Below are 12786 nucleotides of genomic sequence, written 5' to 3' on the forward strand. Positions count from 1 at the left end.
TGACGTCTGGCCGCAGGGGGAGCGCTTCTTCAGGACATAACGGTGTTTGTGCAACCCTGAAACCCTTCCCCGTGTGGTGTAGGAAAGGGCAGAGAAGCGGGTTCCCCTGGCGTCGTTAACCATGTCGGGTAGAAAGCCCAGATCTGTGGCAAACCCCCTGGAGTCTGCGATCACCACACCGAGTGAGAGGATACTGAAGGAGTGCCACAATCTGTATGTGGACAGCGAAAACGGTAAACAGTCGATAATCTGGATTAAGGCTAAAGCAAAGTTAGGACCGCAAAGTAGAAACCAGCCCGCCCTGGCTGTGGTATTATGGTAACCGAGCTGTGCCACTGCTGAAGCCCCCGACTGAAGTTTATGTGGACTTAAAGGTGTAATGCTGCTTGTTTAGTGTGTGTGTCAGTCTGCAGCAGCTGCTAGTGTGTGTCAAACACGTGACGTTGAACATCTCAGAGGCTCCTCTGCAGCCTCGCTGGGCAGTGCCCCATCTGACTGTATGCATTGATGCAAAATCACATACACATAGATATATAGAGACTTCATTGATCCCAGAAAGAGGAACATAATTAAAGTGCCGCAGTCGCATAGTGACGGCCTTATACTGTAAGATATTACAGTTAAAAAAATCAACAATTTAATAAGAAAGCCTCCTGTAGTGTGCTTTTTATTAATGGGAGATTATTATACCCTTCTGGGGTGCAAGCAGAGAAAAGCAGAGAGAATATCAACTTGTTTTCTAGAAGGTAAACATTTGGAAAGGTGTGGTGTCACGAATAATCCTGTAACTCATTTTAGTTACCTTGATCACCATGTGTCCTTTAAAAAAACAAAACAACTTATTATAGTGTAATAGCTAAATAAAAACACAGGCTTGTATAATTTGTTATATGTCAACCTTTGCCCTCTCTTCCCCTTCCTTAAGAATAACTTGAGAGATAACAAATGAGAGATGCCTCTAGACCTTTGTATTGTATGTCAAAATCAAGTAGATATATTGGAATTACATTTCTAAAAGAAATTTTTGCTCCAAAGAGGAAAAAACCTTAGAATTTATGTTCATTCTTGGGAGTCTGATTTATAAAACAAACATACACATTGTGACCGCATAGGGTTAGGGTTCAGGTAACTTAGACTTCAGAGGTTTAACATAGTAGAATTTTACTTTAAGCATAACTATCTTGGAGCTCATGCCAGGCAACAGGCATCAGTTTATTTTGCTTTTACTGTGATAATTGTCACTACTGAGAAGAGTTGTGAGGGAGGACAAGTGGTAGTCATTTCATCTGCCACTTTGTAAAATTTTCCTCTACCTACTCTTTAACCATGTACGATTAACTATGCATCTGTGCAGGCTTACTATTTACTCACAACTACATTATTTTATTTTAAAACCAGTCTAGAGCATCACAGTACAAAGGTACCACTATAGTCATTGCATGTCATGATTGTGTTGTGTGTGTTTTTCAGGCTTGGTAAAAATTGCCAGCAGCCTGGGAGTCCGTCTTCTGCCTCCCAGAAAGAAGATCATCGTGATGATAATGGGTAACCACTCTGCAGGAAAGAGCTCCTTCATTAACTGGTATTACTGATACTTCTTATTGTTGTTGTGATCTAATAACGCTGCCTGACCATCACATGCTCTGCTCTATGTTTCAAAGAGAGACTGGTGTCGAGAACATCCTGTTCACACATGACTTTTTGAAAGCGCTTTGTGGTTTGAATGCAGCCCAGTTTTGCCCCAGGAAGTGTGGATTTACAAAAGAAAATGGGGGAAAAAACAGGTGTAATTTGTTATTTTGTATGTCAGTTAAATCTTTTGTCACCATCAAAGTTTTGTCCTCTTTTGAATAAATGCTGGGTAGGAAATATGTATGCTGTAAGATTAGTGACCTTTAGGCTACTCCCTTATTCGCGTCACCACATTGGGTGGATCTGCATATTTGAAATGCAGATCGAGGCATACAATGACACTGTAATACTGTCCCACATCCGTGCTAAAAGAAAGAGCATCAAATCACCATTAATAAATACCATATGTACTGAATCAAATATAAACAATGTGTGCAGACATAAGAAGGAGGGTCTTTTCTGAAACAAGCCTTCCTGGGATTTGTGTCTCCTCCTGTCCTTGAACTGGGGACCTTTCACAATCTGGGAAAAACTTCCTCTTCTCCCTTCTTCTTCTTAAGCTTCTTATTTTCCTCTTCTCCTCCTTTTCTTCCTTCTCCTCCTCCTGACCCTTCAGGGGTTGCCAAAGCAGATTATCTCCCTTCCCGACCCTATCCCTAGCATCCCCCTCTGTCACTCCAGCCTTCCCCACAACCATGTACATCTTCTGTGGTCTTCCTTGTTTCCTTTACAGACAGTTTAGAATAATCAGTAACCCAACATGCTTGTCTGTGGTCTGTGGGTGGAAGCCCCAGTACGCAAAGAGAACCCACCCAAGCCCCAGCTGGCCAATAGATTCAAACTCGGGACTTTTTATGTTGTGAAATGGCAGAGCTAACCACTGCACCACCGCGCCGCCCCTGATTCTAACTGATCTGACATATTTTAGAGAGAGGGGGCTTTCTGCTGACAAATTGGTTAAGGTGACATTTTTTTTCTATTGCAATATTTGTTAATTTGTTAAATCTTTCAAGATTCTTATATACTCATCTTCGCTAATGTTGAAGATGCTCTTAAGGTCATCACTTTGATTATTACTGCTTAGAGATTGCAAACTGGTTCGAGGAGTGTTTTTCTACCTGACATTTGTTCTCTAGTCTCTTGATGTCCAAATTCTGTAATATCCCACTGATCACACAACTACATCCTTTTAAACAAGCCACAAGCTATATTATTACAGATGGATGGGTTTGTGGGTAGGTAGGTAAATTATTCTAAACATTAAAACATGAAAGAATGAATTTAGTTTCTTGTGGATAAATCAAATTTACCAAGCAAAAATTCAAACAGTGCATTGTTTGAGCTTCTTAAAATGTTAGGATTTGTTTATTTTCCCTTTGATTGTAAACAGAATCATTTTGCAGCGTTTTTTCACATGTAGCTTTCCGCAAGAATTGAGGCGTTGTTGCTTTAGCTCTTTCTCACTTTTGATGGCGTTATTATCTTTCTAGGTATGTTGAAGAGCACATTCAGAAAACTGGGGTGGCCATCGAAACGCAGGGGTTTACCTTCATCACAAGTGGACGCAAAAGAGAATCTCTGACGGTAAGATCAGCGTGGACACGGCCGGCATGTGCAGCTGTGCCACGAAAAGATTTCCCAGCCAGAGCTTAAAAAGGAAAATTGTGACAGTTAACTCTTTTACTTCAGTGCAATCCTTTAATTTTGTTCTCAGTATTTGTTAAGAAGCTTGTTTTTATATTCAGCTATCACCTTTTAGTTTTGTACTCAAGGAGATGTTGCGATTGTTTGACTTCAGTAACATGAACTGAAGCTGCAGTCAGTCATAAAGGCTGATGAAGCAGGGTGTTTGATGTTGGCATTTATGTAAGGCACTCCCTCAGCCAGTGGTGATTTCTCATTCTATATGCTGCTCCACTGAGGGGCTTTGTTGTGTATGCACACACACGCACACGCACGCACACACACACACACACACACACACACACACACACACACACACACACACACACACACACACACAGAAACATCTTTGCAGCATGAGAACAGGCTTGGGAGACACCTGCCTCTCGGTCGTCTCTGATATCCCTTCCCTCTGCCTCTCTGTTCATATCCTGATGTGGTGAAGGGTAGGAGTATGAATAATACATTTGGAGTGTAGTATGGGACTGCAGAGTAGAAGGATTATCTCCAATGTGCAGGAAGAGCTAAGGCGTGCACACTGAGCCGCAGCACACCAGCTCGTGTAAAGCACCAAGATGAGAGAGGACTCTGTTGTAGAGGGGCGGGAAAAGACTGCAGGGGAAAAAAATGCAGGTTTGTCTCATCGGGTTGTTTCTAACACTGTCCTGTTAACTCTTTCGCAGGGGAATGCAACGCTGCATCTCTATCCTCACTTTCGACCGCTCCTGGAGTTCAAAGGTAAGACTTTACTTCTTCAACTCTTTACTATACTACATTTTCATGCTCTCTCAGTGAATGTGCAGATAGTTCCTTCTGTGAAACATTAGATTTGATATATATTCCACGTGCGGGTAAACAGTAAAAACTTGGGGCTTTGCATCTCTATGCCTTTGATCGTGATATTTCTATGCTTATTGATGAAAATCATCACCAATCAGTCTCTACAATTAGCAAATTATTGGAATCGAGAGTTAAAACTGCAGGAGATGAATGTAATCACAAACTGCAAAAAGGTAGCTGTACCTTTGAGGTTTAAGATAAGGCTCTGCTGGTGGCTAATGAATATTTACCTCTGGATGCTGCTGATCAAAGTCGGTTTTAAAGACGCGTTGTGATCTGTAACATCACAAGAATGTCTGCCTGTTTAATGCTCGGTTACTCGTGGGCTGTTATTAATCCTTATCACAGGCTTCTGTGATTTAAGGTTGGGTTTAGGTCCTTCACCTTGATGACTCAATAGTGAGTCATAAACTTGATGATAAATCGGTCCAGACTCCTGTTTTCTTCTTCTCACACACGTGCGGCGCTCTGATATTGTTTTAAGACAGTTTTGCTCAGATCTGTGCGTCAGCAGCGCTCTGGATACGCCACCGGACGGCCGCTGTGAACGTGGTGATCGTCTACAGAGTCTGGGTGTTGCCTGCTGGCTGAGTGGGGGTGTGCAGCGGAGGGTGGGGGATTGTTGATTGAGTGTTGACAGGCAGTGTGTAGAGAGTGGGGGTTCACTGGGTGCGGACCAGAGCGAACACTGTATGGCGTATGAGTCACACGCCCCATCGGCAGCAGTGCAGTTTAGTCAGAAGGAGCTGCTGAGAAATGTCACAGCTATTAGAGACGGCGCAGCCCAGACTCCAGCAGCAACAGCTTCGCTCCGCAGGCCCGAGCCTCGCAACAATCTGCTGCTGGAATACAAGCAGGATTTTTCTTTTCAATTCATTTCAACTTTATCGTCATCGTCGCCGCCGCCTGTGGAAACCAGCTGTATGAGACATTTGTTTACCTGTCACAGCAGCCGAGGATGACTCATCAGAAAAGCTCCATATATCCATACATGTGGGAGCAGCTGCTGGCTGCACACTTTGGTCTCCTTTGGGATGTGCTTCTTAATTTGGCTTCATACTTAGATCTTTATGTGTCTGTCTTATCAACCTGTTGTCATGGGTTTAGCCTGTATGCTTTGTGGGAACTGACTGCTTTTGCTGCACATTAAAAAATAATCATATCCGCTGGTTAATCAAGGTCTTTGGCTTCTCAGATTCCTGTAGAAGTATTTGCACCATGTCTGCTTTCACCTGTTCAGCTCAACAATTTCTTTTTTGGTCTTGGTCGATGCAGCGTTATTGCAGCCTTTGCCCTTTTCCTTGTGCACATGATCTCCTGCACGGTCCTCTCAGTTACAGTCAGTTCAGGAACTTAGCGCACATTGGCAAGTATAACTCTCATTTTCAGCTGGCAGAACTTTTTTCCTTTCCCGCACGGATCGATGTATCTGTCCCCGTTTGTGCCTGTTTATTTAGGATTATATGGAATAGCTGAAGTGCGGTCTTGCAGCGCTCTAAATTAAAGCTACTTTATGAAATCCGCACACACCTAAACACAAACATACATATTTTTAATGTTTCTTTTGCACAGCAGGGATATCTCGGTACTCAGAGACTTTTCTTAGGCGTGTGATAAGAGGCAGATCTATTGATATTGTGGCCATGCTGATGTGGGAGAAACATGAGGGAATGCTAATGTGCCAGAGGAGCAGTGGCTCTGCTCACTGCAGCACAAGGATGCGATTTGTGCTGGCTGTTGACACCTGCCTCTTTGCATGAAACGGCCTCAGTGTCATCCCAGGCCTCCCTGGTGTGTGTGTGTGTGTGAGTGTGGGTCGGCGTGGGAGGGGTTACTTTGTCACTAGTAGGGATGCATCTCAATAGTGATCCTGTTCTATTTAAGGGGAGGGGGGGTGTTCTTATGTGTGGTGGTTGTGGTGGATTATCGTAACCTCTCAGTGCGTTGCCTCACAGTCGTTCTTCACTGGCTAGCTTTATGTCCCACGCCCCACACTAAAGCTGCCAGTTGAAGAGCTGTTGTGTGTAACCATGACAACAAAGCTCTCCACAGAGGGCAGTGAGGAAACAGAGGCCTCGTTAATATTTTCATGATTAGAAAAACAGAAATAAAGTTTCATGTGCGAGGGTGCGGCTGCTGTATCATCGTCACAGGACGTGAACGTATCTTTTCACACGTGCACAGCTGTGTCTGTGAAGAATACGATCGTTTTGGAGTTAAATTATAGCTGCCGTCCCCAAAATGCAAAGCTCTTAGCATAAAAGTTGCCTTGAGATCTTGTTGCTGATCTCCCTCAGGCTTCCAAGTATTGACCGCACTGCGGCTTCCTGTAGCACACAATATTATAGCCATTAGAGGCGACATTTTCCTGCATGGACTGAACTCGTTACCTTAGTTACTGTGTCTTTATCTTTTTGCACATGCACGCCATCTCTGTTTTCCAGGTGTTACTGACTACCTATCTGCTGAGATCTCCACCTCCAAGCAGAAGAAATTCAGCCTGGTGACTTTCGTGGACACTCCGGGTTTGGTGGACGGGGACATGATCTACCCTTTTGATGTGAATAGTGCCATCACTTGGTTGGGTGTGTCCTTTAGCTTAAACTTGTCTCTTCAGTGGTGATCTGTCTTCTTCTTCTTCTCCTTTGTGTCTACTGTACAGCTGATGTACAGCTGCAGGAATGTAATAAATGCTTTTTTTCTCTGAGCAGGAGAACAGGCAGACCTGATATTTGTGTTCTTTGACCCGATGGGCCAAGCGCTTTGCAAACGCACGCTCAACATTGTGGAGAAGCTGAGCCAAAAATGCGCAGACAAGCTGTTGTTCTACCTCAGCAAGGCAGATGAAGCTGGGAAGGAGACAGACAGACAGGTCAGTTTACCTGATTTGTATAATTTATTTTTGTTTCAAAGAAAGTTGAACCTGTGAGATGAACTTTTTTTTTTCTCATCAGAGAGTGATGATGCAGATAGTCCAAGAACTGTGCCGCCGTCCAGGTCTTAACAAATGTGGCTTTGAGATGCCAACAATATACATCCCGAACCCACAGAAGGTAAAATGATCTGTGTTGGTTACTTTAAACTGCTGTGTTTGTATAAAAATTACTTCTGGTTGTGCAAATATTATAAACCACGGCAGTGCAGTTATCGCTGCACCATCTTATGATCTACAACCACGAAGCGTGCGTGGTAGATTTGTGCATCCCTCAAGACCTCCGCTTCATTTCTGCTGAGCGAGTGCAGCTTCACTTTCTGCCAAGTCCACAAGGCTGTCAGTCAGAATGCCCTCAGGATTTGTCATGGAACTTTCCAGACCATCCTTTATTGAGATGTGCAGAGTGTTTTTCATGTTCAGTCCAAATCTGACGTGTTTACGAGCTGTTTGTCTCATGTAGCCGAGCAGGTGTGTGAACCAGATCGATGGCGTTTGTCAGACCATCGAGAAGACCATTAACCAGGCTGTTCAGAAGACACTGAATCAGCTGGAGAAAGATTCTGACCTTATTTGTTCCACTATCAGCAGCAGACTAGAGCAGGACAGGTATGACCTCTTGCAGCCTTGATAAAACATATTATGTGTACACTGAGCAGATAAGCATCACCAGATACTATCAGTTGTGGAAAATGTATGATAGCACATTATTGTTATGGTTGTGTACACAGGGCTGATGTGGCTTGCAACAAAAGCATCCGTCTTCATTCATTCCTGTGCGGTGCTTTGGGTGTTTTCCTGCCTTTACTCTTCATCCTCAGTTTTATTGTGAGCACCTTATCCAAAGAGCAGCTGGAGGAGCTGTTGGGTGAAGGTGCAACTCGAACCATCACTATCTTCACAGTAAGTGCTCTGAATGAATATCAGTTTCATAATATTTCATTAATTACTTCATTAGTGACTTAACATAGTGTCCTGAGCTCTCTGACTGTCTATTACTGTGTGTCTGAAAGGGAATAGTGATGTATTTATGGGACTGGATACCTGAAGATGGGCAAGTAGTCTTTGTCATCATTTTTGGGGCTTTTTGCTACCTCCTGCTTTTCCTGGCAAAGTATTTTGCAGGGTAAGTGTGGCAAAATGCAATTTAACTCGTAGAGATTAATTAAACAGATCGATTTTGTTCATATTGACATGACAGCATCACACAGTTGCTGCAGATTCGTCAGCTGCACGTTAATGATGCAAATCTCCCGTTCCGCCACATCCCAAACAGATAGTGATCTGATCAGTAGTGATCATTTTCACACCCTGAATTGCAGCGTCAGTTTTTGGTTCTTAGCCAACAAGAATGGTACCTGGTGTGGTCTTCTGCTCCTGTAATGTTAAAAGCAGATGGGTTAGAGAGCATTTAGAGATGCTCTTTTGCTCACCTTGGTTGTAATGACTGGTCATTTGAGTCACTGTTACCTTCCTTTCTGGTCATTCTCGTCTGATTTATGACATTAACGAGGCGTATTCACCCACTGGATATTTCCTCCTTTTCTGACCATTCTCTGTAAACCTTAGATATAGTTTTGTGGGAAAATCCCAGTAGATTAGCAGTTTGAAATATTCAGACCAGCCTGACTGGCACCAACCACAGTTCATGTGTGTGTTCAATGTCACCCGATCAAGGAGTAAACTAAACAGGGACTGGTTCATTCAAATTTTCAATTTCTTTGTAGTTTTCTGCAAACGGTTTTTCTATTTTTCTGTCCTTTTGAATGCTCTTGATGGTTGAATAAGATCATTATAAGATCGCAAGGGCCTTATGTCGTATCAAGACATTAAAAAGACTCCTTTAACGCTTTAAAGAACTAGGCCTGAGAACCGGCCTGTATGATACGCTCAAACATATAAATCACATTTCTTCCCCCTTCTGATGCTTGGTTTGAACTTTTTCATTTTAATATCAACTTGACCTTGTCTACATGTCTAAATGCATTAAGTTCCTGCCATTTAATTGGCTGGTTAGTTTTGTGTAATGAGCAGTTGAACAGGTGTAGACTGTACATGCAATTACAAACACGAGTATTTTAATGCTGTCATGTTCTTCATTCTCAGCCGGAGGAATAAGACACTGACGAAGAAGGAGAAGAGGACGATGACAGAGTACAATGATTACATCCAAGATATCGTCAAGACTAAGAAGGTTAGATGTACATTTTGTGTCCTTATGCTCTCTTAACTAAGTTGTTTTTTCATTTGGATTGTGCAAATCTAAAGGCCACAGTAATTAAGTATTTTATTGATTTGTTATTGGTATAAAGGAAATTACTGCCAACTCTGCTGCTTCCCTTCATTTTATGGAGCTTTTTAGTGTTGATCGGGTTTTTTTTAAGTGAGCTGACTGCTAACTAAAAACTAGAATGCTTCATAAGGTAGTAAACTTTATGTCAGTGTTGTGTTTTCAGCTAGTTTAACTTCCCTCGCTCGGCCCAAAAAGAAAAGAAAATCAGTTCATGCGTGTTGTCAATTTATCAAACATCAGGATTGTGAATCTCACACAGGTAACTTTTTTTCCACAGAGTAAATTATATGAATGGTACCTCCAGCAGTGTGCAGCAGAATATGACCTCTGACCCTGGGTAAGCTGAAGACACTTTGCACCAGTACCTGTAAGCTCGCAGGTGTAAGCTCTAAATCAGCCGAGATCACTGCCAGCAATTATCATCTCAGCAGCTGATTTTAAAAGTGCCTTTATTACTAATTATTGGAGAAGCTATGATTGTAGTCGTTTAATGAAAGTCAGACTGTGACTGGATTTTTTTTTTTTTTATAGTCTATGGGTAATTATTGCGAGAAAAATATGAAATGTTTACAAATTACAAATTTTGAACTTGGGGCTGCCTTTACCAGCAAACACATTTTCACAGTGTCCTCTATAAAGTTAGTTCTCATTGTTGTCATGTGATCGGTCTTTATATCGCACTACACTGTCCTGAGCACAGTGTTACCAGAATGTGTTTTAAGCAATAGCTACAATAACCAATGCTGTGATTAAAGCCTGGGCATTATAGTTGGACATCTGATAAAAACATGTTTATTGCGTTGAATCCTTCTCTTGCTTCCAAAGAGCCAATCACTTATTTTTATATATAAATCGTTGTCGTGTAATCATTGTTAGATGTTCCACAGACTTTCAGTACAGCACAGTACGGTGGCCTAGAGGTGCCACACACAGCAGCAAAAAGAAACATTTGACGGGAAAGTTGGTGACAACATTTCTTGTTTGTGACCGGATAAAATTCAAGTTCCTGGGAACAGGTTGACTCTATCATTATACGAGCATGTTTGCCCTACCCCCTGTAGAAACACAATATTCCCATTGTTCAAACCAACAGAGGATATTGTATATTTTGGCCTTGTGTCACCATTGTAATGATTTATATGATCCAGTCAAAAGGCTGGATTGGCCTTTTGTTCCCGCCTTACGTTCCTGTCCGCTCTCTACTCTTCTATCAAATAGAGGCTATAAAAATGCCACCTAGAAATCCTTGCTGAGGATCTGCTTTAGCTGCGAATGGTCCCATGGTGGGGATTGTAGCTCTCAGCATAACACAACCTCATCTCTTTGACCATATTTCTTTTAAGTGGGCCTCAGGGCTTTCAAGTAAGGTTTTTATATAAGAGTAGCATAGAAGCTGGAAATCTCTCCCGACTGTAGCCGGCGAACTTGATTTTGTCCAGTCACAATAAAAAATGTTGCCCCAACGCTTCTGAGAAAGGTGAGTTTTATTTTTTTTTTTGTAATGTTTTTTGTTTGTTTGTTTGAAGTTTCATTTAGTTCTTGTAGTTTTTGTTGTGTTTTGCACCTCAGGGACACCATAGTACAGTGCGCTGTCAGGTATCTCTTACTTGTGTTAATAAGCACTGAATCCTGCCGGTCCGTTATTGATAGATGTAACTAGTGACACCATATATTGCCTTCACCACACTGTTTGTAGATGTATTTATCAGTGTTGACAGATGTCAACATGTGAGGTGCTTTTTCTTAGAGATGCACTGATCCAATGCTCTACATTACCATTAGAGCTGCTTTTGAGGTTTTCTTTTTTTAATTGCAGTGACTGATATAAATAAACCTCTAACATTAGTGAGCAGGTTAATCGGTCACATGAAGATGGTTATCAGCTCGATAAGTTAACTCACAATTTTTCTACATGGCTACGAATGTGTTTACATGAACTGCATCTGATCAATCTGTAACAGCAGATCTGTCCGTTTTATAGGCTGATTTTACAATGGGAGGTAAAACTATAATATTAGAACAATATGAAGCAGTCAAACACACACAACACTGGCTGAAAGCAGAGTGTGTGTACGTAATAGAAAGATTATATTATTAAAAGGCACTTTGTGAAGAATTTTGGTCAGTAAGACTGGAAAAGCACTACTACATTAATAAAGCCTGGCCGATTGAAAGCCAGAAAGGAAAGTTGGTATAAATGCTGACTGTGTAAGTCAACAGACATACTAGCATTACAGCTCTATCACGAATAAACAGCCACAGTAAATTGTGGATGAGATGCGTGTAAGGCAATTGTTGCCTTACCCTTTCAGCTGCAGAAAAAATATGAAAAACAGGTCAAATATAGATCTAACTTAGCTGCAAATGAGGTCCACATGCACAAATATGTGCCCTGTTTTAGCATCCTATATGAAGGAGTCTATATCTATATTCCTTATTGATGCTAATGACAGAAAAACTTACTCTTCCAGGAATGGTGATACTATTTTCTGCTCCAGAGCAGATTAGCTGTCTGGCATAAGTTTCTATGGTTATATATCCCAGAAAGATGTGAACTGCCTTTGTAATCCACAAAACCCAGGCCTAAACTTGAAGTTACCTGGCTAAGATGAAATCTTGCTTCATAATACATGATGCACTGAAAGAGTTGGTGGCAAAAGCACTGAGTTGACATTTCAGAATTTTTATCAGAATAGAGAAGTTGGATCGGTGCATCCTTACTTTTATCCAAGCCTCCAGGCTATTTGCAATATAGTTGTGGACACTCCCAGTTTGTTTGTTTTTTAATGTTAGATGGCTCACAATTCAGATTTTTTATATATATAGTTGTGAAACTTCATTTATAAATTCTGTGAAATGTTTGTGCTACTGCATGAAATCTAGACTCAAGTGATTTCATCTATATTTTTAATAACCATGAATCAAAGAATGAAATCTGTCAAGAAAAACATGCAAAAACTACGCTCTGTCACCTCTTTGGAAATCATTAAACATTTTTTTTAAACCTGTTACACTTTTTTTTTTCCAGTTAATACAGTCAAGAACAGACATGCAAATAACAAGTAGAATAACATGAAAAATAAAATGTAACATAAAGCAGTTATTGTTGGAAGACTTTTATTTCAAAGTTTAGTTATAAAAATGCCATTCCAGACATCTCTGCAGGGAGAACAATGCCTTTTTAATCGCTTTGTTGACGTGTGTGTCAGAGCTCAAGTGTTTCGGGATCTGCGGCACTCCAGGATGCAATCAAATATCTGCTTTCTATCATGAAGCGCATTGCAAGCTCTGAACCACTGAAACTGCAGTAACTGTGAGGAAATATTTAAGCAACAAATTCAATTTTTCTGCTTGCAGAGGGACCGGCAAACCCAGGCCACAATCCTCAGTTCCCTGAGTTAGTAAC

General features: G+C 41.5%; 1 protein-coding gene across 1 annotated transcript; it reads left to right on the forward strand.

Moving 5' to 3' along the window:
- The first annotated feature begins 87 nt into the window (after positions 1-87).
- Positions 88-12176, forward strand: LOC146621214 (uncharacterized). Its single transcript, XM_085368217.1, has 12 exons — positions 88-233; positions 1471-1582; positions 3123-3216; positions 3999-4053; positions 6600-6740; positions 6867-7027; positions 7110-7208; positions 7551-7696; positions 7819-7990; positions 8101-8213; positions 9194-9281; positions 9658-12176. Exons 1-12 carry the CDS (start codon positions 122-124, stop codon positions 9709-9711), a joined length of 1347 nt encoding a protein of 448 aa, XP_085224343.1. The 5' UTR covers positions 88-121; the 3' UTR covers positions 9712-12176.
- Positions 12177-12786: the final 610 nt, after the last annotated feature.

This window comes from Diplotaxodon limnothrissa, linkage group LG12 (genome assembly GCF_057381915.1).
Source record: "Diplotaxodon limnothrissa isolate DT_005_m linkage group LG12, D_limnothrissa_male_GT1.1, whole genome shotgun sequence".
NCBI lineage: Eukaryota > Metazoa > Chordata > Actinopteri > Cichliformes > Cichlidae > Diplotaxodon > Diplotaxodon limnothrissa.

Excerpts from the sequence above, each read along its gene's own strand:
- LOC146621214 (XM_085368217.1), top strand. The coding sequence starts at position 122 with ATGTCGGGTAGAAAGCCCAGATCTGTGGCAAACCCCCTGGAGTCTGCG. Across the intron at positions 7,028-7,109 it reads GGAAGGAGACAGACAGACAG|AGAGTGATGATGCAGATAGT; the intron begins GTCAGTTTACCT and ends TTTTCTCATCAG. Across the intron at positions 7,991-8,100 it reads GAACCATCACTATCTTCACA|GGAATAGTGATGTATTTATG; the intron begins GTAAGTGCTCTG and ends TGTGTCTGAAAG.